At 25.8% G+C, this 20,373-nt stretch overlaps 5 protein-coding genes and 1 long non-coding RNA gene across 11 annotated transcripts in view; 5 read left to right on the top strand and 1 right to left on the bottom strand.

Annotated features, from left to right (window-relative positions):
- The first annotated feature begins 59 nt into the window (after positions 1–59).
- Positions 60–4,940, top strand: LOC107996529 (solute carrier family 35 member F5). Of its 2 annotated transcripts, XM_017054606.3 has the most exons (9): positions 60–349; positions 941–1,151; positions 1,225–1,362; positions 1,434–1,490; positions 1,608–1,871; positions 1,949–2,131; positions 2,243–2,559; positions 2,637–2,882; positions 2,962–4,940. In XM_017054606.3, the coding sequence occupies exons 2-9, from the start codon at positions 990–992 to the stop codon at positions 3,029–3,031; spliced, it is 1,437 nt and encodes a 478-aa protein (XP_016910095.1). In that variant the 5' UTR covers positions 60–349; positions 941–989; the 3' UTR covers positions 3,032–4,940. The 2 variants fall into 2 exon arrangements, with proteins under 2 accessions (XP_016910095.1, XP_061930586.1); XM_062074602.1 differs by lacking the exon at positions 60–349 and having other exon boundaries at positions 1,010–1,151; positions 1,236–1,362.
- A 119-nt stretch (positions 4,941–5,059) lies between these two features.
- On the top strand, positions 5,060–8,815 carry LOC133666069 (metacaspase-2-like). Its single transcript, XM_062074605.1, has 10 exons — positions 5,060–5,218; positions 5,277–5,331; positions 5,390–5,533; positions 5,605–5,722; positions 5,794–5,918; positions 6,021–6,315; positions 6,400–6,712; positions 6,776–8,063; positions 8,156–8,355; positions 8,443–8,815. The coding sequence occupies exons 1-10, from the start codon at positions 5,155–5,157 to the stop codon at positions 8,643–8,645; spliced, it is 2,805 nt and encodes a 934-aa protein (XP_061930589.1). The 5' UTR covers positions 5,060–5,154; the 3' UTR covers positions 8,646–8,815.
- A 136-nt stretch (positions 8,816–8,951) lies between these two features.
- Positions 8,952–12,349, top strand: LOC107996603 (inosine-5'-monophosphate dehydrogenase 1b). Its single transcript, XM_017054753.3, has 2 exons — positions 8,952–9,664; positions 10,059–12,349. The coding sequence occupies exons 1-2, from the start codon at positions 9,338–9,340 to the stop codon at positions 11,301–11,303; spliced, it is 1,572 nt and encodes a 523-aa protein (XP_016910242.2). The 5' UTR covers positions 8,952–9,337; the 3' UTR covers positions 11,304–12,349.
- A 135-nt stretch (positions 12,350–12,484) lies between these two features.
- Positions 12,485–13,379, top strand: LOC107996602 (eukaryotic translation elongation factor 1 epsilon-1). Its single transcript, XM_017054752.3, has 4 exons — positions 12,485–12,638; positions 12,714–12,917; positions 13,030–13,125; positions 13,211–13,379. Exons 1-4 carry the CDS (start codon positions 12,555–12,557, stop codon positions 13,340–13,342), a joined length of 516 nt encoding a protein of 171 aa, XP_016910241.2. The 5' UTR covers positions 12,485–12,554; the 3' UTR covers positions 13,343–13,379.
- Positions 13,380–13,849: 470 nt separating this feature from the next.
- LOC107996570 (radial spoke head protein 6 homolog A) overlaps positions 13,850–20,373 on the bottom strand; it is an 81,368-nt gene continuing 74,844 nt past the window's right edge. For 3 of the 5 annotated variants that reach the window (XM_028666079.2, XM_062074601.1, XM_028666080.2), the window contains exons 2-11: positions 17,719–17,908; positions 17,403–17,608; positions 17,036–17,123; positions 16,575–16,814; positions 15,922–16,044; positions 15,670–15,823; positions 15,326–15,471; positions 14,673–14,890; positions 14,236–14,426; positions 13,850–14,152 (exon numbers count right to left, since the gene is read on the bottom strand). In XM_028666079.2, the coding sequence (XP_028521880.2) occupies positions 14,094–14,152; positions 14,236–14,426; positions 14,673–14,890; positions 15,326–15,471; positions 15,670–15,823; positions 15,922–16,044; positions 16,575–16,814; positions 17,036–17,123; positions 17,403–17,608; positions 17,719–17,775 (1,482 nt within the window). In that variant the 5' untranslated portion in view covers positions 17,776–17,908 and the 3' untranslated portion in view covers positions 13,850–14,093. Of the gene's footprint in view, positions 14,153–14,235; positions 14,427–14,672; positions 14,891–15,325; positions 15,472–15,669; positions 15,824–15,921; positions 16,045–16,574; positions 16,815–17,035; positions 17,124–17,402; positions 17,609–17,718; positions 17,909–18,522; positions 18,686–20,373 lie in introns of those variants that run through there. The other 2 variants (XM_017054684.3, XM_062074600.1) reach the window with 2 other exon arrangements.
- Positions 18,995–20,030, top strand: LOC114577356 (uncharacterized). The gene is made up of 2 exons (XR_003697372.2): positions 18,995–19,118; positions 19,400–20,030. It is a non-coding gene; the product is annotated as an uncharacterized LOC114577356 (long non-coding RNA).

Below are 20,373 nucleotides of genomic sequence, written 5' to 3'. Positions count from 1 at the left end.
TAAATAATACATTAAAAAATGTATTCTATTCTTCATGTGACGTATAGCGCCATCGGGGCGATAATAGAACTACGGAACGTCATATCAACATGGTTACGGCTAGTTGTTCCGACGCGATAACGAAACGGAAACATTAAAACAATATTAAATTTAAGTTACAAAAATATAGGAAAAAAAGTTATATTAAAAAATTAAATATCTAAATTGTATATTAACGTGTGAATAGTGTTATTTGAGTGTTTAGTTAGGGAGCATAAAAAGTTTATCATTTTATATTTCTAACATGTAGAAGAAAGATTAGAACATAAATTAGTTACCAGTACTACAAAATTAAAGGTTATTTTTAATTGTGAGTCAGTTTCTTCTTTTAATTTTTGTATTAATATAATAAAACATTGTTATTTATTATTATTACAACTTTTATAGGTTATCTTATGTATCACAATTTTATATTTGCCGCATGTCCACTTGTTATCAATTATAAAGTCAACAAAATTTTTTTTAAATATACTTACTATTTATATTGCATTATACTGAACATGATCAGATATGAACTTGTAGCTAAAATAAGACAATTAAATTAGTGAAACCTTGAAACATTGTTTTTTTGTCCTCCTTTTTAATCCTTTGTTTTGTATTCCTATTTTTCCTAGCACATATTTAATTGATTTACAATTATTATGCAAATTATATTGTTTTATGCATTTTATTTCTATTTCATTGTAGATTCTATGTTTTAATTTTTATAATATTACGTTTATTTACATTTTTTTAAAAAATTTTTTAGGCAAAAATATTAATTAAATCAACTAATATATATAGATTATTTAATATTTAATATTAACTTTTTATTTTACATAAATAATTTATATTTTTTAGATTTAAGATATATTTATTATTGTAATTTATAATTTTTTTTAATTGTATTATAATTTTACAGTGATCAGTATCATCATAATGTCATAATTATAAAAGAAATTGGATATATCATGAGCTGCTCTGTAGAATTAAGACAGCGTAGACAACAGGGGATGGCGGAGGATCCTCATAAACTTGCAGCAATGATGAATAAATCTCAAAGACTTGTATTGGGCCTGTTAGTTTTATTATTAGTTGATATCATTTGGGTTTCTAGTTCTGAACTTACTAAAGTAAGAATTATTTGAATATTATATTTAAATTAATTATAAATTATAATTTTTTATAATGATCTTTATATTTTAGTATATTTACAGAGAAGCAGCATTTGAAAAACCATTTTTTAGTACATATGTGAAAACATCAATGTTTACATTTTATTTACTTGGTTTATGTTTTTGGCCTCCATGGAGAGATCAATGCAATAAACCAGCAACATATATGGTACATCTAAATGCAAATAATTTTATTAATGAAATAAAATTGTTAGTTATTACTTCATTTTTTTATTTCAGTTCATAGATCCTAATGTAGAAGATGATAACTTCTATTCAGAAGCCAACACAAGTTTGGTAAACAGAAATTATTATTTTTATTATTTTTATAGTATTTTTTTGTCTTACAAATTATTTTAATATATCATTAATATTTTATATAATAAACATTAATCAAAATTTTTATAATTGTAGAGTGACCCAACATTTGTTCCAATAAAAACATCAGATCATTGTGATCGTTCCTCAGGTACAGAAAGTGATGATTCATCAATACGTTCAGTAAGATTTAGTAAATTAGCGGAAGTTCGTCATATGTCAGAAAGTGATGCCACAGAAGCATTATTAGCAAGACTTAGTTATCAAGCAAGCTTAAGAGCTGGAGAACATGCAAGACGACAAGCCAATAAATTTTCTGTCCAAAAAGTTGCTAAAATTGCACTTATGTTTTGTTTACTTGTAAGTATCAACTTAATGTTATAATTATATATTATATTTTAAACTTAAAACTTAAATTTAAAAATTTTCAATTGCAGTGGTTTATGGCAAATTATACTTATCAAATATCATTAGCAAGAACTGAAGCTGGAATTGTAACTGTGTTAACATCAACTTCTAGTTTATTTACTCTGTTTCTTGCTGCATTTTTTCCTAGTAATGGTGGGGATAAGTTTACATTATCTAAACTAGTTGCTGTCTCTATTAGCATTCTTGGACTAGTATGTATAATTGTAGCATATATAGCAATATATAAAAACACATATAAAAAAGATATGGAAAAAAATTTTTTCTATTTCTTTTGTTTTTTTTTTCTTTTTTTTTTTTTATAGGTTCTAGTTGGTCTTTCAGATTTAACTATAGAAACTAGTAGAATACCTACAGGCATAATATTGGCCCTAGTCAGTGCATTTTTTTATGCAGCTTATATAGTGTTTTTAAAGAGAAAAGTAGATCATGAAGATAAGATGGATATTCCAATGTTTTTTGGATTTGTTGGACTTTTTAATTTGACACTTCTATGGCCTGTATTTTTTATTCTTCATTATGGCCATTGGGAAGAATTTGAATGGCCAGATACTCATCAATGGACATTTTTAATTATCAATGGTTTGATTGGTACAGTTTTAAGTGAAGTACTTTGGTTGTGGTATGTTTGTAACAAAAAAAATGTTGAATTTAATTTGTATTTAATATATATCATATTCATTTCATATCTACTTGTAGGGGTTGCTTTTTAACGTCATCTCTCATCGCGACTTTGGCAGTTAGTTTACTTATGCCAATGTCAATGATAGCTGATGTCTTATTAAAAAAAGTCGAATACCCTTGTATTTTCTATCTAGGAACCATTCCAATGCTATTGGCATTTCTGACTGTATCTCTTCTATCATATTATGACAATTGGGATCCAGTAATGGATTTAATAAAAAGAATTTATATTTGGATTTGCAGAAAAAATAGATCAATAAGGTATATTAATTAAAAAAATATATACTATTATAAATTTCAGTTTTAATAAATTTAAAAAAAATAATATCTTCAATTTTAGAATACCAGATCTTGAAGCAGAACAAACAGAATCGCTTATAGGAATAAATAGCGGCGAACATGAAGCTTAATTCGACAATAACGAAAAAAGATATGTAATAAATGTGTTTTGTGTATGTATATTTCTATACCTAACAAATGCTTCGTCAATATGCATAAAACATTATTAATGTACTAATGTACTACATATGTCTTCTTAATATGAATTATCTTTAATAAACAAATTTTATATTTAATTTAAAATGAATAATATATGCATATTTAGTTACAAAGCATTTTTACGAAGCATTATATAATCAATGTTAAGAATTCTAAAATAATTTTTTTTTATAAAAACATACATGTTACTAAATTAATTTACCATAAAAATTCAATTTCATTTGTGTGCAGAGTATTACAATACTGCCAGACAATAATTGTACATTGTTCAATATGTATGTTATCTGAGCACTCAAAAGTTTTTTTCTTGAAATAGAAAAATATTTAATTATATTTCTTAAAAAAAGTTTTTCATATTAATTGATTTGTTATGATTGCTTGATTTCTTTTTTTGAAAGAATTTTTATATTTTTTACAATGCATACATATTAAAAGTTATACTTAGCTTTTATATTCATTGCAATTTCTAGAAAATTATAATACATGAATTTAAAATAGATTCTAATATTTCATGCGAAATAATACATATATAATTTGTGATAAATATGTTAAAGATATTTTTTTATCATTAATGTTATATTTTTATTCAATTATATGTGCAATAGTAATTTATAAAAATAATAATTCTGTGTACAATCTTCAGTTTTAATTTTTCAGAAGATTAATTGCATACACTTGTTTCTATAAAAAAGTCTGAAAAACAAAAGAGTACTTATCTTACCAATAATATTTTGTAATATATTTTAAAATTGATAATAATTATTTATAATAATTATTATTAGTATTGCTTCATTTAAAAAGTATTATTTTAGTAATTTTTTTAAATATTTCTCAATTTTTCATATTATATAAAAATTACATAAAAAGAATTATTAAAAATAAAACAACTTAATTGTTTTTCAAAAGACATAATGTATGTTATGTAAAGATATTTGTTAAATATTATGTACTTATTCAAAATGAAGTATGCCCTAAATTTTAAGACAATGCCAGTGAGATATTTATGCAATTTTAATGATATAAGACCATTATAATGAAATTATATTTAGATTTTGGACCAATTCAAATTCTATAATATTAAGAAATGTGGTGGCCAGATTCATCAATGTATTTTATGGCATACAAATTTTATATTTGATAAAAATAATATTTCTATCATCTTTGTCAAATCTAGTCAAAATAATTATACATTCCTTTGTCAAAGTATATTTTAATTACAACATAACATTGGTAATCAATTTATTTATTCATAAAAAACAGAGAATATATTTTGCTATGTTAATTATTTCATTTGTGTATAAAACAAATGTATTTAGTAGAAAATAAATAGAATTTTTTTTTATTATGTTTCAATGAGGAACATCTAAAAAAATTATTTATTATATTATTCACACAGATTTTAAATTTGCACATATACAGTATACATACACATATATAATAATATGAAATTATAAATCTTATATCATAAATTGTAATATTTTGTAAGCAAAATATTAAGTCCCTATATAAGTGTATAATTAGCTTGATATTGTGATATTATAATCATTATGGTGCGCAAATATACTTTAATTTAATGTAATATAAATCAAGCTCTAAGATACTGATGTAGATCATAGTTAATTGTTCCTGCATCTACTACAGTTGTATATTTATTGTACATATAATATTTTAATATTAAGATTAGAATGATATACATATTATATAAATACATCTGTCATTAATAAAACAAAATGACTGATTATAATAATCGATCTTCGATCTTTTTGTACAAAGGCTATTATTATTATTATTAAGAATAAAAATATTTGTTTTATTACAAAAGTTTTTTTTTTCTTACTATTGTATATATTCAAAACATTTGACTACAAGAAAACAAGAATAATTCTACTTGAAGTACAGACCTATTACTTTGTAAAACATGAAATTAACGTTAAACCTGTACAGTTTTTGTATTTTTTCTAATATTAATAATTTATATAATTAGTTCAGGAATTATACTTTTACAAATGTATTAAAAAAAGTGGAAAGTATTGAAATGTACGACTGCTTCAATATGGCGTATCAAGATAATGCAAATGCCCTACAATTACATATAAAAAGTAAGGATATTAAAATACTTTTTCCAAATGACAATTTAATTGATACATGTTGCTTTAGTAAACAGTGAAAATTTGATACCAGTTCCACAGAAAAACAATGCTGGATCACTACGGTAAAATTAAAATCTATTTTTCCTTTTCAAAAAATCAATTTATTTTAAACTATTTTAGTATACCAGCCGATCCTTCTTGGCCTAAAATACCGCAGCGTAAATTAATTGATGATGTTGATGATGCTATTGAACCTCCATGTATAATTACATTAACTGGAACTCCTAGAAGGAGTCGTACTATAGTTCAAACACCTCTAAATCAGTAAGTATTAAATTAAAATGTTATAAAATTTTATAAAATGTATATTAATAGAAATACATTTAAAAATAAAGATCTCCTAAGTCTACAGTGACTAAAGATAGTGCATATTCTTCCTTTCATCATCAAAAAGCTGTTTCAAGTATGTACAGTTTGAAGAAATTTCCTGGTTATACAGATCCTCGTTTTAAAAAGTATTTTATTTAAATCAATAGAAATAAAAAAATAAATAAAAATTTAAATCAATATAATAATATTATATTAATAGAGTAACAAATATTAAGAAAAATCAAGTTACATCAACTGAATCATTAAAAAACGATCAATCTATTATTATTTCTACAGAAGATTTAAATATAAAAGAGGTGGAAAAATTAACATTTGAAAAGTATACATTATTTTTAATTGATAATATATTGCATAATTATATATTTTATATATATTATATGTATTATATATATTGATAATTTTCAAAATTATAATATGTTAGAGAACAAATTAAAATTCAAGAAGCACAAAAATCTCATGAAGAAAAAAAAACTGAATTAATAGAAAATCATGGAGAAAATATTAAGTTTATCGTTGACAAGGAATTGCTTTTAGAACAAAAAGATTCTAAAAATAATTTTGAATCAAAAAAACAAGATAATATTTCAAATGAAAATGAAAATGAAATTATAGAAAAAAATAAATGTGTAAAAAATTTATATTCTTCTGAACATATATCAAAATTAGCTGTTAATGATGCAAATACTCAAGTTGATATTACTTCTTTACCAGTGCAAGTATATGTTCTAATATTTTATAATTAATTTTTATTAAAAATATAAATAACAGAATAAGTTTCTTTATTTTTTTAATGTATTTAGGAAAATAATGGACAATTGTTTTTTGTGTTAGACAAAAAACTACAGTCACATGCTTTAAATGCAATACATGTTGATACAATCACTGTACCTCAAGAATGTGTAAATCAATGCTATAATGTGCAACTTCCAGTTCTTACTTATCAAAATATACCAATGCAAGTATCTTCTACAGGAACAAGTAATGCAATACAACAATGTTTAAATCATTTAGAACACAAGAATCAAATTAAAACTTTACCTTTAATGAAGAAAGAGTCAGAACAACATATTCATTCAAATCAAGCACAGAATGAAAGCAAATCTCTTATTAACAGTAATAATTTTACAAACATTTATAATTCTTTATTTTCCATTCATTGAAATTATAGTTTTTCAGATGCAGATGAAAAAAGTATTTATGAAGAGAAAAATACTACATTAATACAAAATAAAGTACTTGAAGAAAATAAAAAAACTTGTTTTAAACCAGATTTTTCAGAAAATCTAATTGCCTCTGAAAAATTACCAAACTTAAATATTCAACATACACAACAAGAATCTAGTGATTCTGAATATTATATTCCAAATATAAATAAAAAAAATACAAATAATCATGTTTTCCAATGTTTAAAAATGAAAAAAATTACATACAATACAACTTGTGAAGAAACAACAGATTCTGAATTTGTTACAAAAAAATTTATTCAGAAAAAAGAATTTATTGATGCAAATGAATTTACAAACAAAGTTAATAAAATTAATACTGATACTATACATAATAATATTAAAACTCCAGTTTTAAATCATGATCAAGTAAATCATTTACCAAAAGAAAAGGAATATTTTCAATCAGTACCTCAATCTAATATAATTGTTAATAATAAAAATCAATCCTTATATCAAAATTACAAAGCAAATATCTATGAAACAAGAGGAAGAAATAAATCTGAGCAATATTTACCTTGTATAAAAAATGAATGTACCAGAAAACTTTGTCGCAATTCTGAACCATATATTACATTTAAACAAAAAAAGGCATCAGCTAGATTTTCTAGAAAAGCTAAATCTTATTTTCAAAAGAATTCTCATTCAGCATTAATAGATTCTGATTATACTTTAGTATGGCCTAATTGTCAATATAATAAATATAAACGTAATCAAACTAATATTCATAAATTCGGTAATCATAAGGCAAGAAAAATGAGTCAACACTTTAATCCTGTTCCTGTACACGAACAAAATATGTGTACGCAAATTGATAATGTCTCAAATTTCATTGAAAATAATTATTTGCAAAATAACAAACATATAAATTCAAGACAAGATATTACTAAAAGTTTGTCAAAAATATATTTACAAAGAGAACGTTGCAAATATGAAACATCTCCAAGATCAAATATAGATGATATATTTGAAAGATCAAAAAGAATTTCTCCAAAAACCCAAGAATTATTAAATAAAAGTTATTGGGAATACTACAATAGATTGAGACATAAAATAGAGAACACAAACAGTATTGAACAGCAATATCCGTATAATTTAACAGTGGGTATACCTGAAAAAGGAAAACAGGGAAAAACAAATGAAGTATATGGCAAAGAATTAAAAAATCAGTTAAAAATTAATCCTGAACTGCAAACATTACAACAATGTACAGCTCTTTCTACTGCCATAAATAAGGCATTGTAAGTTATATAAAGATATATATATATATATATATATGACATTTATTTATTTTAAAAAAATAATAACTTATTTTTTATAATTTTTTATATAGAGATTCAAATCTTGAATCAAATATTATACAAACAAAACAATTATATATAAATGATAATATTAAAGCAAATCACAAAGATGGTATACAAAATTCTAATACAAAAAAGATTTCACATTTAAATAATAACGAACCTATAATTAATAAACTAAGATATAATGAGAATAAAAATGATAAACAGTTTTTGGAACTTAAATCTATTAGTAAGTATTTATTTTATTTAATTTAAATTTGATCACTTCTTAATTAATTAATTATATTTAATATTTTTTCTTTTTTTTAATTTTTAGTTTTTTTTGGTGGTATGATGTATATTCTAATAATATTTTTACCAATGTTATACGACTATTTTTATTACGAAGAATATGATGATTATGAAAATTTAAGTTATTTGGAATTAGTAGTGGAATATATTTTATCTTCATTTCAAGAAGCATTTGGTGGTATTTTTAATGGTGTAAGACAAATTTTTTTCTATCCAGTAAGATTATGATTGAAATTATAATACTTTCATATTTTAAACGAATGAGAATGTTATAATTTTATCAAATTTTATAAAATTTTTAGCATGCATGTAAGAAATGTACCAATAATGCATAAAATTAACGATGACCCTCGCACTGTGTGCAAGTTTAAAAATATTTTATTATGGTTTGTTCTTTATCTATTGATTAGTATTTACTTTTGTACTAAACAAGTATTTTTGTAATTAATTCTATGTGTAAATGTTTCCTTTTTTACACATTTATAATTAAAATTTCACTTGAAGATTATACTTACATTTTAGTTTATAGATTATATTGTCCGTTTATATTATATCTTTAATATTTACAATATATCTTTTTTAATTTTCTAATTGTTAGTCCTATTTATGCCAAATATATTCAAATTGAAACAATCGGACATTTTCGACTGTATTCGTAAAACATCGTTGCCGATAGTACTCATCATTAGACGAAAGGGGGAAACACGCTTCACATAAACTATAAATGCACTGTGCGCACGTTGATTTCGGTCATTTTGCCTGGAGATCTCCGGTTTGATACGGAAAGCCCGCGATTTTTAACATCTGTGTTGAAAAAGCGTGTGTATAACTTCGTTATACGGTAGTTATATATTAATTAAAATATAACTAATTTTTTACGGAGGCATAAAATATAAACAATCGTCGATTGAAAAAAAACGATGGCAGACTATGTGATCGGTGACACAAAACCGGCAGATGTACCCCTACCGGACGATGGACTTTCAGCAGGACAATTATTCACTACTGGTGATGGTCTTACCTACAATGACTTTATTATTTTACCGGGCTATATTGATTTTACTGCTGACGAAGTTGATTTATTGTCGCCGCTGACAAAGAAAATTATGATCAAAGCACCGCTGGTATCATCTCCTATGGATACAGTTACAGAATCCGACATGGCTATAGCCATGGCTCTATGTGGAGGAATAGGCATAATACATCATAATTGTACACCCGAATATCAAGCTAATGAAGTGCACAAGGTATATTTCTTTTTTATTTAAATATTTCCATCTGATTAAGATAAAATATTACTTATAGCACTTAAAATTTTGTAATATATTTGCTCGTTTATTAATATACATTTCATTTGATCTTGTGTTTCTCGAATAGTTTATCGAATAATAATATCGTTATCAATGATAATATATAGATTGATAGTAAATATTCATTTTTTGTTAAAAATTTTGTAAAAAATTTTTTATACTTAATTGAATTATTTCTATTAATCTCATTTATATTTATTTTTTTTTCATATTTATTATGTTAAAAAGAAAAAAAAATAAAAATTGAAATAAAAATTTTTGAATTTTTAAATTTTGAATTTGTATTTAAAACTTATTAAATAATTTTATATAATTTTTTTTATGATTTTAGGTGAAAAAATATAAACATGGTTTTATTAGAGATCCAGTAGTTTTATCACCTAATCATACAGTCAAAGATGTTCTAAATGTAAAAGCTGAACATGGTTTTTCTGGTATTCCTATTACAAATACTGGAAAAGTTGGAGGTAAATTATTAGGCATTGTAACATCCAGAGATATTGATTTTTTGGAAAGTACAACAAATCAGCAATACATAAAATTAAAAACAATAATGACAAAATTAGAAAATTTGATTACTGCAACTGCTGGTGTAACATTACAAGAAGCAAATATAATTCTTGAAAAATCTAAAAAAGGAAAACTTCCAATTGTTAATGAAAAGGGAGAATTAGTATCTTTAATGGCAAGAACTGATTTGAAAAAAAATCGTAATTACCCAAATGCTAGTAAAGATGAGAACAAACAATTATTAGTTGGTGCTGCTATTGGTACACGCAATGCTGATAAACAGAGATTACAACTTCTTGCTATAGCTGGTGTTGATGTAATTGTTTTGGATTCTTCTCAAGGCAATTCTAAATATCAAATTGATATGATTAAATACATTAAATCAGAATATCCAGAATTGCAAGTAATTGCAGGAAATGCTGTAACAACTATGCAAGCTAAAAATCTTATAGAAGCTGGAGCTGATGCTCTAAGAGTTGGGATGGGTTGTGGATCTATTTGTATTACCCAAGAAGTTATGGCTGTGGGAAGACCTCAAGCAACTGCTGTATATAAAGTTGCAGAATATGCAAGAAAATTTGGTGTACCTGTTATAGCAGATGGTGGTATTCAATCTATTGGGCACATTATCAAAGGTTTAAGTTTAGGGGCTAGTACTGTTATGATGGGATCTTTATTGGCTGGTACTTCAGAGGCACCAGGTGAATATTTTTTTAGCGATGGTGTCCGTTTAAAAAAATATAGAGGTATGGGTTCCTTAGAAGCTATGAATAGAAAAGATGCACAAGGATCAGCAATGGATAGGTATTTTCATAATGAGATGGACAAATTAAAAGTAGCTCAAGGTGTTAGTGGTTCAATAGTTGATAAAGGAAGTGTTTTAAAGTTTTTACCTTATCTATTATGTGGTATTAAACATGGATGTCAAGACATTGGAGCAAAATCTCTCTCTACTTTAAGATCTATGATGTATAGTGGAGAATTAAAATTTGAAAGAAGAACACATTCTGCTCAGCAAGAAGGAAATGTTCATAGTCTTTTTTCTTATGAAAAGAGACTCTTTTAAATAGATAAATATTAAATGAGCACCTTACAAAAAAAAAGAGTACCTGCATTTAATTGCATATAACTTTTTTATGTTTTGGATTATGTGAAATCACATATTTAGTTATGGATAAACATGTACTTATGCAAAATTGTTTTGTGAAAAAAATTATAATTGTTTTTAACAATAGATAAATGAAATTTATTTCATGATTATTTTACATACGAAAAAAGTTATTTAAAAAGATTTTTTATAATATACTTACGAAAATTTTCATGTGAAACATGTATAAAATATGTATTTTATATATTTGTAAGAAAAATTCATTTATAAGAAAAATGCATTTTATTGGAAATCAATTTTTAAAAATCCTATATATATAAATTTTACCAACTTTATAAAAAAAAATATTCTCATATATTTCTATAATACAATTTAATTTATTATTGCATGTATATACATGTATGACATATTCTATGTAGATCAATCAATTTAATTGATATAACTATGACTGAATTATATAACAAAATATAAATATATTATTGTAATATTTTTTTCTTGTTGTCTCTTTATCTGATTTATTTTATTAAAATACACTGTTCAAAAAATAATATTAATATTATATTTGGTTAAAGAAATTATATGTAATATGTAAAATCTATAATACAACAAGAAAAAAATAATTCATATTAAAAACATTCAGAAAGGCCAAATTATGGGAACATTATTTGAAAAAAATTTAATCAGAAATTAATTATTTATTAGTTGATTATTCTCATTCCTATTGTAACATGATATAAAAAAATAATTTAATAGATTCTAGTAGTTTGTCATGTAATTTAATGTAATTTATGAAAATATATTTTTCTGATTCTGATAAAACAAATTCTCTTTTGAGATGAAAGACTTAGGTCTAAGTACTTAAACTAAGTCAATTAATTTTGTAATTTTAAATATGTTAAAAAAATACAATAAAAAAATGATATCTATTATCGTTAGTCGCAAATTTTATACAGCTGTTACAATTAAATTGTATATTTGAAATAAAGACCTAACTAATGTTGAAATATTCCGTGTATATAATTACATATTCCATACAAATATTTGCAATAAAGTAAATTATTGAATATATATATATATAGAGTATGATGCGAATTTATCCATCGATATTGTTGCGTCAACGTATTGTGCTCTTTTTAAACATAACCTAAAAGTTATTTCCACAACTAGTAAAAAAAACAAGAAGATTGAGAAAGTGTAAAGTTTAAAACAATGGTTTTATGTAATATAGAATGTTTAGAAAGAATTTCAAATTATTTAGATGTCTCACCATTACCACTGGAAATGCAAGAAAATGTAAATAACAAGTTTTTTATGAAAATAAGTTATATTAAAGAATGAAATGAATTTAGTTTTTGTATCTTTTTATAGGTAATTGTTACTACGGAATGGGAATCAAATAAAAAAATAGAAGGATTTAGTACTATAATTCAATTTCTAATTGAAAATTCTAAGTACCCTGATATACTTGGTATTGATAATGAAATGAAAGCATTATCACGTCAGTGGCTGGAATATGCAGTTGTCTGTGTCAATTACGCTGATACTCCCGCTAATGCGAAAAGAATTTTGCAGGTAATCCAATTATTTATATAATTGTATTAAAAATAAATACTAATTTGATTAGATTTATACAAAATATATTTTAAAAATATATAAATTAAAAAATTATATTTTATTTTTATAGGAATTAAATATTGCACTAAGGGATAATACATATTTAACTGGTACAAAGAAAACTATTGCTGATATTACATTATATTATGCTTTACATTCAATAATGGTAATAAAAAGTATAAGTAGAACATAGGAATCCTTAGTAGATTGTAGAGATCAATTTAATCTCTTTGACCTATTTCTTATTGCAGCGAGAATTAAGTCATCAAGAGAAAGCTCAATATGTACATGTGTCTAGATGGTTTGATAATATGCAACAAGAAGAAAAATTAAGACAACAATTAGATTTAATTTCTTTTGATTTGTTACATTTATTTTTATAAATAAAATAAAGATATAGAAGTGATTTTATAAACATTATATTATTGTTAAAATAACTAAAAACAAATAATTAAATATATTAATAATTATTAATTGATAAAAATAGAAGTTTAAAAAAGTGAAAAAATATAAAACATAAGCTATATTTTAGCTTTGAGTCATAAAAGTCTGAAAGTTTATTTTATTTTTATTTTTATATCATATTTATTGATTTTACATTATTGGTATTTACTTCGATATTTTTCTACATTTTTCTACATTTTTCTAGATTCGATTATGTTTAAATCAATTGAATAATTCATAATTTTTTATATCAAATTTTTAAAATTAAAACTAATATTTTTTTAATTCCATTGAAAAGCAATATATTTCATGTATTTCATAATAGTACAATCATATCACATTAGATGGCATCAGAAACACAGATTGAAATCGATATATTAGAATATGTGATACAAAATTCCGATGTAAGATGTCACGTCTATTCTAATTCTCATTCAATACAATTATTTTTCACTACAATTTATCTGTAATTACACATTTTTTTTTTGGATATAATTAAACTAAATCAGAATGATATATAATATTATATTTTATATCTAATACTTATCTACATTATAATGTTAGTTTTTGATAAATACGATTAAAAATAATAAATAAATATTGATAAAGTTATTAAAGTATACAAACGTGTCTATTTTACTGACAAATCCAAACCAAAATCCTTGCTTGATAATGCAGTTATCTATTATATTATTCGTCCTCTTCTTCTTCTTCTTCTTCCTCTTCTACACCTTCTTCTTCTTCTTCTTCTATGAAAATAAATTTCAAATAATGAAAAAACAAAATAGAGAAAATATTAGTCACCCTGTATAATTATTTTTATTCATTTTACCTGTCGGTATAACAGGTGGAGGCGGCAAATGAGCAATTCTAAAGGCCTCTTCTTGTTCGAAGGTTGGATCCTGAATTTCCATAATCTCAGGACCGATTTTATACTGATCCTGCACAGGTGGCATAGACTGAGGGCTGTAATTGTACGCCGTGTATTTGTGACCCCAACCAATGTACACGTTAGCGCAACGCCTGTAGAGAGACACCATTAAAGTAACATTAGCGTAATTTCCCGCGCATTAATTTTCCTTTAACGCGCCATAATTCCTCTTTTCCCGGTTGATTCGTCCCACGATAAAACCTTCCCTTCGCTTTCGAGCTTGCCGTGCTGTTTCTTCGATATCCCAAGGGGAATTTATACTCGTCGGTCACATAAATATCATAGATACGTCTGCTTAATGGAAAATCATTATTGAATAAGGTCTATAGTACACGCACCTTCCGGAGGCAAAGGCATATGCTCCAGGCCAAATATTTGATCTAATTAATGCGACCGCCTGATCAAGTTGGACACGGGAAGATAATGAAGTACCCCATGGTATTATCGAGTCTATTATAGCATCTTCCGACAAAGGTGTCAAAAGCGGAGGTCCAACCTCCTTCTCTTCTTTTTCTTCCTCCTCCTCTTCTTCTTCACCTATTTCTTCTTCGAGTTCCTAATTTCGTGAAATTTTTTCTGTAATCTATTTAAATTTAATACCTATTCATATTTAATATTCGAATATAATATTTATCTTTAATATTTTTCTTCCAAGAATTGTTTTGAACTTTAAAAGTTCTTTTATCAAAGAAAATCATATTAAGATGATTATTCATTTGGAATAAAATTTCATTTATAATAATTTCAAAAAATTAAAATTTATTTTTCTTCAGAAATTCAAAAGTAACAATTATATATGTATGTGTTTTAATAATATGAAAAAATCCAAATATAGTTCAAAATTATATCTACATTTTCTTTAAATTTACATTTTTTAAGAATATTTGATTAAACTTACTTATTTTAGTCATGAAAAATAAAAATTAAAATCGTGATTCTAATTTTTTCTTTTTAAATTAAAAAAAATATTTCTTTAATTAATTAAACTCACTTCTTCCTGTTTCCGTGGACTCCACCATTCAACACGACCTTGTTTCAAAATATAGGGCATATGATGACACCAGTTCGACATAGAAGGGTCTATCAAATCTTTAATAGGTAAAGGATCGTAATTCACGTTCTCGGACAATACTCCACCTTTAAATGCAATAAATAGCATGTAAAGAAACTTAAGTTAAAAAAAAAATTATGGTTTTATGATTAATAAAACCAGCGTTAAGAATGGTTAAGAGAAACTACTCGATAAATAAAACATAATAACGAGCGTTTCGAATAATTTATAGCATTGTACTCTCTTCTCTAATTTTTTTTCAAGATAAAAACATAATGTATTACCTTCTGCCATTTCCTCCATTACCTCTTCTTCCTCGTCCCCTATGCCAAAAGTGTAGAACCCAATCGGCGAAACTTGGGTAGTCGAGCTAATCCTGGCTATTTGCGCACGAAGATAATTCTTTTCCGTACCAGGAAATGGTGGGAAAGTGTGAATCTATAAAACGAAAATAATCGTGGTTTTACAATTTATATATTTTTTTTATTTCCTTCTTTTTTTTATTTTGTTCTATTTTTATAAAATGGATATGTTACCGGTGTTTCTAAATTTCCTGTGCAATAACGAACAATGTATCGTGCAATTACTATTTGCTGCGGTGTAACCGGTGGCAGTTCGATCCACTTGTCCAAACCAGGCTCGTTGCATACAAAATATACCTGGAACAAAGTCGACCACTAGGATCACGCTCAGGAAAACACGCCCAGTGTTTTGTGTTGCATATTAATTCGATGGAACATTGCACTGTGAATGTTTGTGCCGTCGATATTTTCGACACGTGCAATACAATCTCACTTTGATTAATTAAATGTTGTTTAATGATATCGTTTACTTGAAATCGTTTACTAATACATGCAATTACATTCGTAATACTTTTTTGAATATATTTGTTTTATTGAATTTTATGAATCTGTTACCAAATTAAATAGAAAGTATAATTTTTATTTTTTCTCTTTTATGTATTTCGTAGTAATTTTAAAAAATTAATAAAAAAATAGAGCATTTTGAATTTTGAAAATTTCGGAACCTCATAAAATTTTGGATTTAAGTTTATTTCTAAAAAATTAAATTTTAATTTAATTCTTCTTTCTTCTTATGATTAACTTTTTTTTCTTTTTCTTTTTTTGATAATGACTTCTTTTTTAATTTCTATTATTTTCGATTGTGTATTACAAAAATTGAAGTATACTTTGGTATTTGTGCCAGTTCCGAGTTTCTCTGTAGGTACTTCCGGTGGTGGTACCCATATACGAGTAGGTAGAGGCGGAAAGACGAGTTTCAAGCCCTCGGGTGCCGCTTCCTCCTCTGTTTTCCCCGTTTCCTCTGTCGCTCCTTCCATGTCTTCAACAGCTTGTTTTTCGGCTTTTGCCGCTTCTTCCGCTTTCGCTTGCTTCTCTTGACGTCTCCGTTCCTCTTCTTCCGCCATTTTCTGCAGACGCGTGGACGAGATTCAAAATGTGTTTTTGCTCTCTTTCACTCTGAAATTCATTTTCTCCGTGTCGTATTGTTTTATAACGATTCAAGAAAATTATTTAACAAAAATTTTTTAAACAATTGAAAGATTATTAAAATGAATAAATATTCATTTAATTCATCACGGAAAAAGAATATAGAGATGTTCCTTTCTTTTTCGTTTCAAATTATTCTTACCTCTACTCTTAAATTTAGTTCCTCTGGTTGTAAATCTGCTTCCACTATGTAATAATTTTTCGGAATTCCGAGAATTTTTCCCCAAAATCTATCGTGTCAAATTATTAATTTTCAAATATTCTTTTCTACTAAGAAATTTTATGCATATACATTATCATTCAAAAATCTTAAGACATTTATCACATTTATTCAAATATTGGAAAAAATATTATTGTTTTTTTTTAAATGAACAATTTTTTTCTAATTTTAATGAATTTATTTCTCTAAAGATTGATAATTTTAATACAAGTCACAATTTAAAAAATATATAGTTTTTATCAAATAAAAGTTATCTTAAGACTTTTGAATGAAAATCATTGGTATATACCTGACATTTTCTATAGGATTCTCAGCCATGAGTTCCCTTATAGACAAATTAAGCAACACCAATTCTCTACGAGGTAATCCTATGCCAGTTTGCTCGAAATAAAACAAAAAATCTAACATATTCGGTATTTTCTTTTTTTTATCTTCATCTTCCTCAATATCTTCTTCAATTTTTTCTCCCATTGTTTCATAAAATTTTTCTAATTTCTGTAATTATAACAAAAGTGTACAATGATTAAATTTCTTAAATGAATCGTGTTATTATTTATAAAATATTGATGGTTATTTAATTATTAATTGTTTCCGATTGTTCACACCTTGAATAGTTTGATGATCTTTTTCGCATGCTCGAACTGAGTCGGTGGAACGTACATGTCTCGAAGATGACTGGATTTGGTTTTGAATCTCTGCTCTTTTACTTTTCTGCTGAATTCCTCGAAAATATCTACTGCATTTTTCGGTCTCTCGGTAAGTATTTTAGCCAACACTTCCGTCAAGTGATCGTATCTGAAATTTTCAAGTATTAATACATCGGACAAAATTTCTTATTATTATTATTTTAAATTCGTAGAACAATAACACTAATGGATATATATTGAAGTTATTCGGATCGTTGCACATAATTAATAATAAATCGAGCACCAAAGTAGATGATTATTATTTTAAAGCATTTCTGCTTTGATAACCGCATTAACGTTTTCTAGAAATAGCTATGCGTGTATAGAGAACTTTGCGAATCGCGATTACTATTTCTAAATTCCAATTATTAAATCCAATTTCTAGAAAATTCTAAAAAATAAAATTCAACTCAACAAATTTAGTTTTGTATCACGATCAATTCAATTATGATAAAAAATGCAAAATGCAATGATATATATCATATATATCACATATCTTTTTCCACAGAAATTTCATAATACATTCCAATATTATTATTTATTATTCATGGATATACTTCTAAGAAACGTAATTACAAGAAAAAAAAATTATCACTTCCAAGTTTTAATAAATTCATTCTTAAATAGGTTATTTCTTCTCTCTTTTTTCAACTTTCCACGGTTTAACTATTCGACCGATTATTTTCGATCGAGTGAACCGATATTTCGAATTTGTCAACTTACAGACTATCACCTGATTCTGGACTGTGTTTTTGAAGGAACTTTTTAGCTCGACGTATATCATGTTCCACAGTGGGAACATCATCAGGCGGTATCTCTTCGATATTATAACTGTACGCCATCTTGAACGTGGATCTAGTTGCTTTACTGATACATCTCTTTCACGATACACTTTTTTAATGTAATGATAATTTCTAAATTTTTATCGCGAATATAATCCTCGTTTTATCCTTGTATTGTCATCGTTTTGTAACACCCATGTATCGCGATGCCGGACAATGGAGATTCACTTTTTTTTTTCTTTTTTCTGTGTTGCCTTCGTTTATTTTCAGCATATAATCAGCGTCATTCATCCGTTCCATACTCATGGATACAGTTTCGAAAGCGTTATCTAATGACCCAATTACATTAACGAACCGAAAACGTCGGTAATCATCACGAAATTAATTAAACCTACAGATAGACGGTACTACGTTGATCTTTGGTTGATTTCTGTTTCCTGAAACGTTGAGGTTATTCACAATGAAGATACCGGAACGTGGTGCATGTTGGAATTCGCTTGTACGATGCTAATTGTGTCAGGAATAATTTGTCAGGGGGTAATTAATCGAAATTGTCGTGTATGTGTGTACTTACGTTAGGTACATTAGCATTGGAACGAAAGTCATTAGCACGTTTATTGCGTATGCTTTGGATCTGAGTTGACGTACATGTATATACGTATGTATGTGGTACTTATGTACTTTTACTAATGAAATATTGACATTGTGATTTTGACACGAGTGTATCGATGAAATTTATTATGTGATAGATATGACAAATATCTTTTTTTTTTATCAATCGTTCATGTAAAACAATTTTCAAAATGGCAATTTTTCAGGAACATAATTGGAAATCATAATAATTGCTCGCAAAAATATCATCGCAGATAATCAAAATCTTATCAATAACGAGAAATGTAAATGCGTATTAGTAACGACGCAGTTGAAATGTACAAGAATGAATTGTGTCGCGGACATGAATGACCATCTATCTCAATGGAATAAAATCGCACGCGCCGCTTTCTATCAGGCTGCATCCTGGAGCACAGTTTATCGTCTATCGTCTGCCCTAAATAGAAACGTTGCTTCTCGAGGTCACTAGCTGCTTCCTTTGACGCCCATCCCTCATGCTGTGTGTAACGTGTCCTGTCACACGGAAAAAGTGATCTAACTGTGCGATAACCAACAATACAACTCGTTTTGATATATTCATTTTTTAGAAAATTTATTTTGGAATTTGTTATGTTATCAAATTTACATACAGAAATTGTAAAATTACATAACGTGAAGTGAAAATCATATAGAATATGAAATGATATAATGACATTGTACAAAGAAGAATTAGAATTCAGAAAGAAAAAAAACTTAAAGTTACAAGAAAAAGAAGTTTTGAAGTTCGAATACGAAAAACTTTATAAAAATATCTGTTATTTAAATAAATAACAATATGCTGCTACCATTTACAATCAAGATCTCGTTTGTTTAACGCTTCCAGACGCTTCCATTATTTCCAGTTATTTATTTGAACATAACCAATTTCTCTTTCGATGTGTATATAATTTAATCGTACGACAAGCCGTTTTAAACACGCGTACTTTAATCCATGACGATGGAGATATACCATAAAGAAATGATTATCATAACATCAATATAAAATATTTTAATTTTTTAAAACGAATATTACATTAAATGAAATTTAATCGTTTTTGTATTTTTTTTTCTGCTAAATATTATTGATGAAACATAACCTATTGTCGTATACTTTTGCTTTCGAAATTTTTCAGGAAAATGAATTTTTCACTAAATCTTTCAT

Source organism: Apis cerana, linkage group LG5 (assembly GCF_029169275.1).
Source record: "Apis cerana isolate GH-2021 linkage group LG5, AcerK_1.0, whole genome shotgun sequence".
NCBI lineage: Eukaryota > Metazoa > Arthropoda > Insecta > Hymenoptera > Apidae > Apis > Apis cerana.
The sequence above is the reverse complement of the archived record's forward strand: the minus strand, read 5'-3'. Positions and strand labels throughout refer to the sequence as shown.

What these genes read in the sequence shown, in the direction of transcription:
- LOC107996603 (XM_017054753.3), top strand. Translation starts at nt 9,338, where the DNA reads ATGGCAGACTATGTGATCGGTGACACAAAACCGGCAGATGTACCCCTA. An exon ending in AAGCTAATGAAGTGCACAAG is followed by an intron (nt 9,665 to 10,058) that starts GTATATTTCTTT and finishes TTATGATTTTAG; the next exon opens with GTGAAAAAATATAAACATGG.
- LOC107996602 (XM_017054752.3), top strand. Translation starts at nt 12,555, where the DNA reads ATGGTTTTATGTAATATAGAATGTTTAGAAAGAATTTCAAATTATTTA. An exon ending in CACTGGAAATGCAAGAAAAT is followed by an intron (nt 12,639 to 12,713) that starts GTAAATAACAAG and finishes ATCTTTTTATAG; the next exon opens with GTAATTGTTACTACGGAATG. An exon ending in ATGCTTTACATTCAATAATG is followed by an intron (nt 13,126 to 13,210) that starts GTAATAAAAAGT and finishes TTCTTATTGCAG; the next exon opens with CGAGAATTAAGTCATCAAGA.
- LOC133666069 (XM_062074605.1), top strand. Translation starts at nt 5,155, where the DNA reads ATGTACGACTGCTTCAATATGGCGTATCAAGATAATGCAAATGCCCTA. An exon ending in ATACAGATCCTCGTTTTAAA is followed by an intron (nt 5,723 to 5,793) that starts AAGTATTTTATT and finishes TAATATTATATT; the next exon opens with AATAGAGTAACAAATATTAA. An exon ending in AAGCAAATCTCTTATTAACA is followed by an intron (nt 6,713 to 6,775) that starts GTAATAATTTTA and finishes ATAGTTTTTCAG; the next exon opens with ATGCAGATGAAAAAAGTATT.
- LOC107996529 (XM_017054606.3), top strand. Translation starts at nt 990, where the DNA reads ATGAGCTGCTCTGTAGAATTAAGACAGCGTAGACAACAGGGGATGGCG. An exon ending in CTAGTTCTGAACTTACTAAA is followed by an intron (nt 1,152 to 1,224) that starts GTAAGAATTATT and finishes TTTATATTTTAG; the next exon opens with TATATTTACAGAGAAGCAGC. An exon ending in AGAAAAAATAGATCAATAAG is followed by an intron (nt 2,883 to 2,961) that starts GTATATTAATTA and finishes CTTCAATTTTAG; the next exon opens with AATACCAGATCTTGAAGCAG.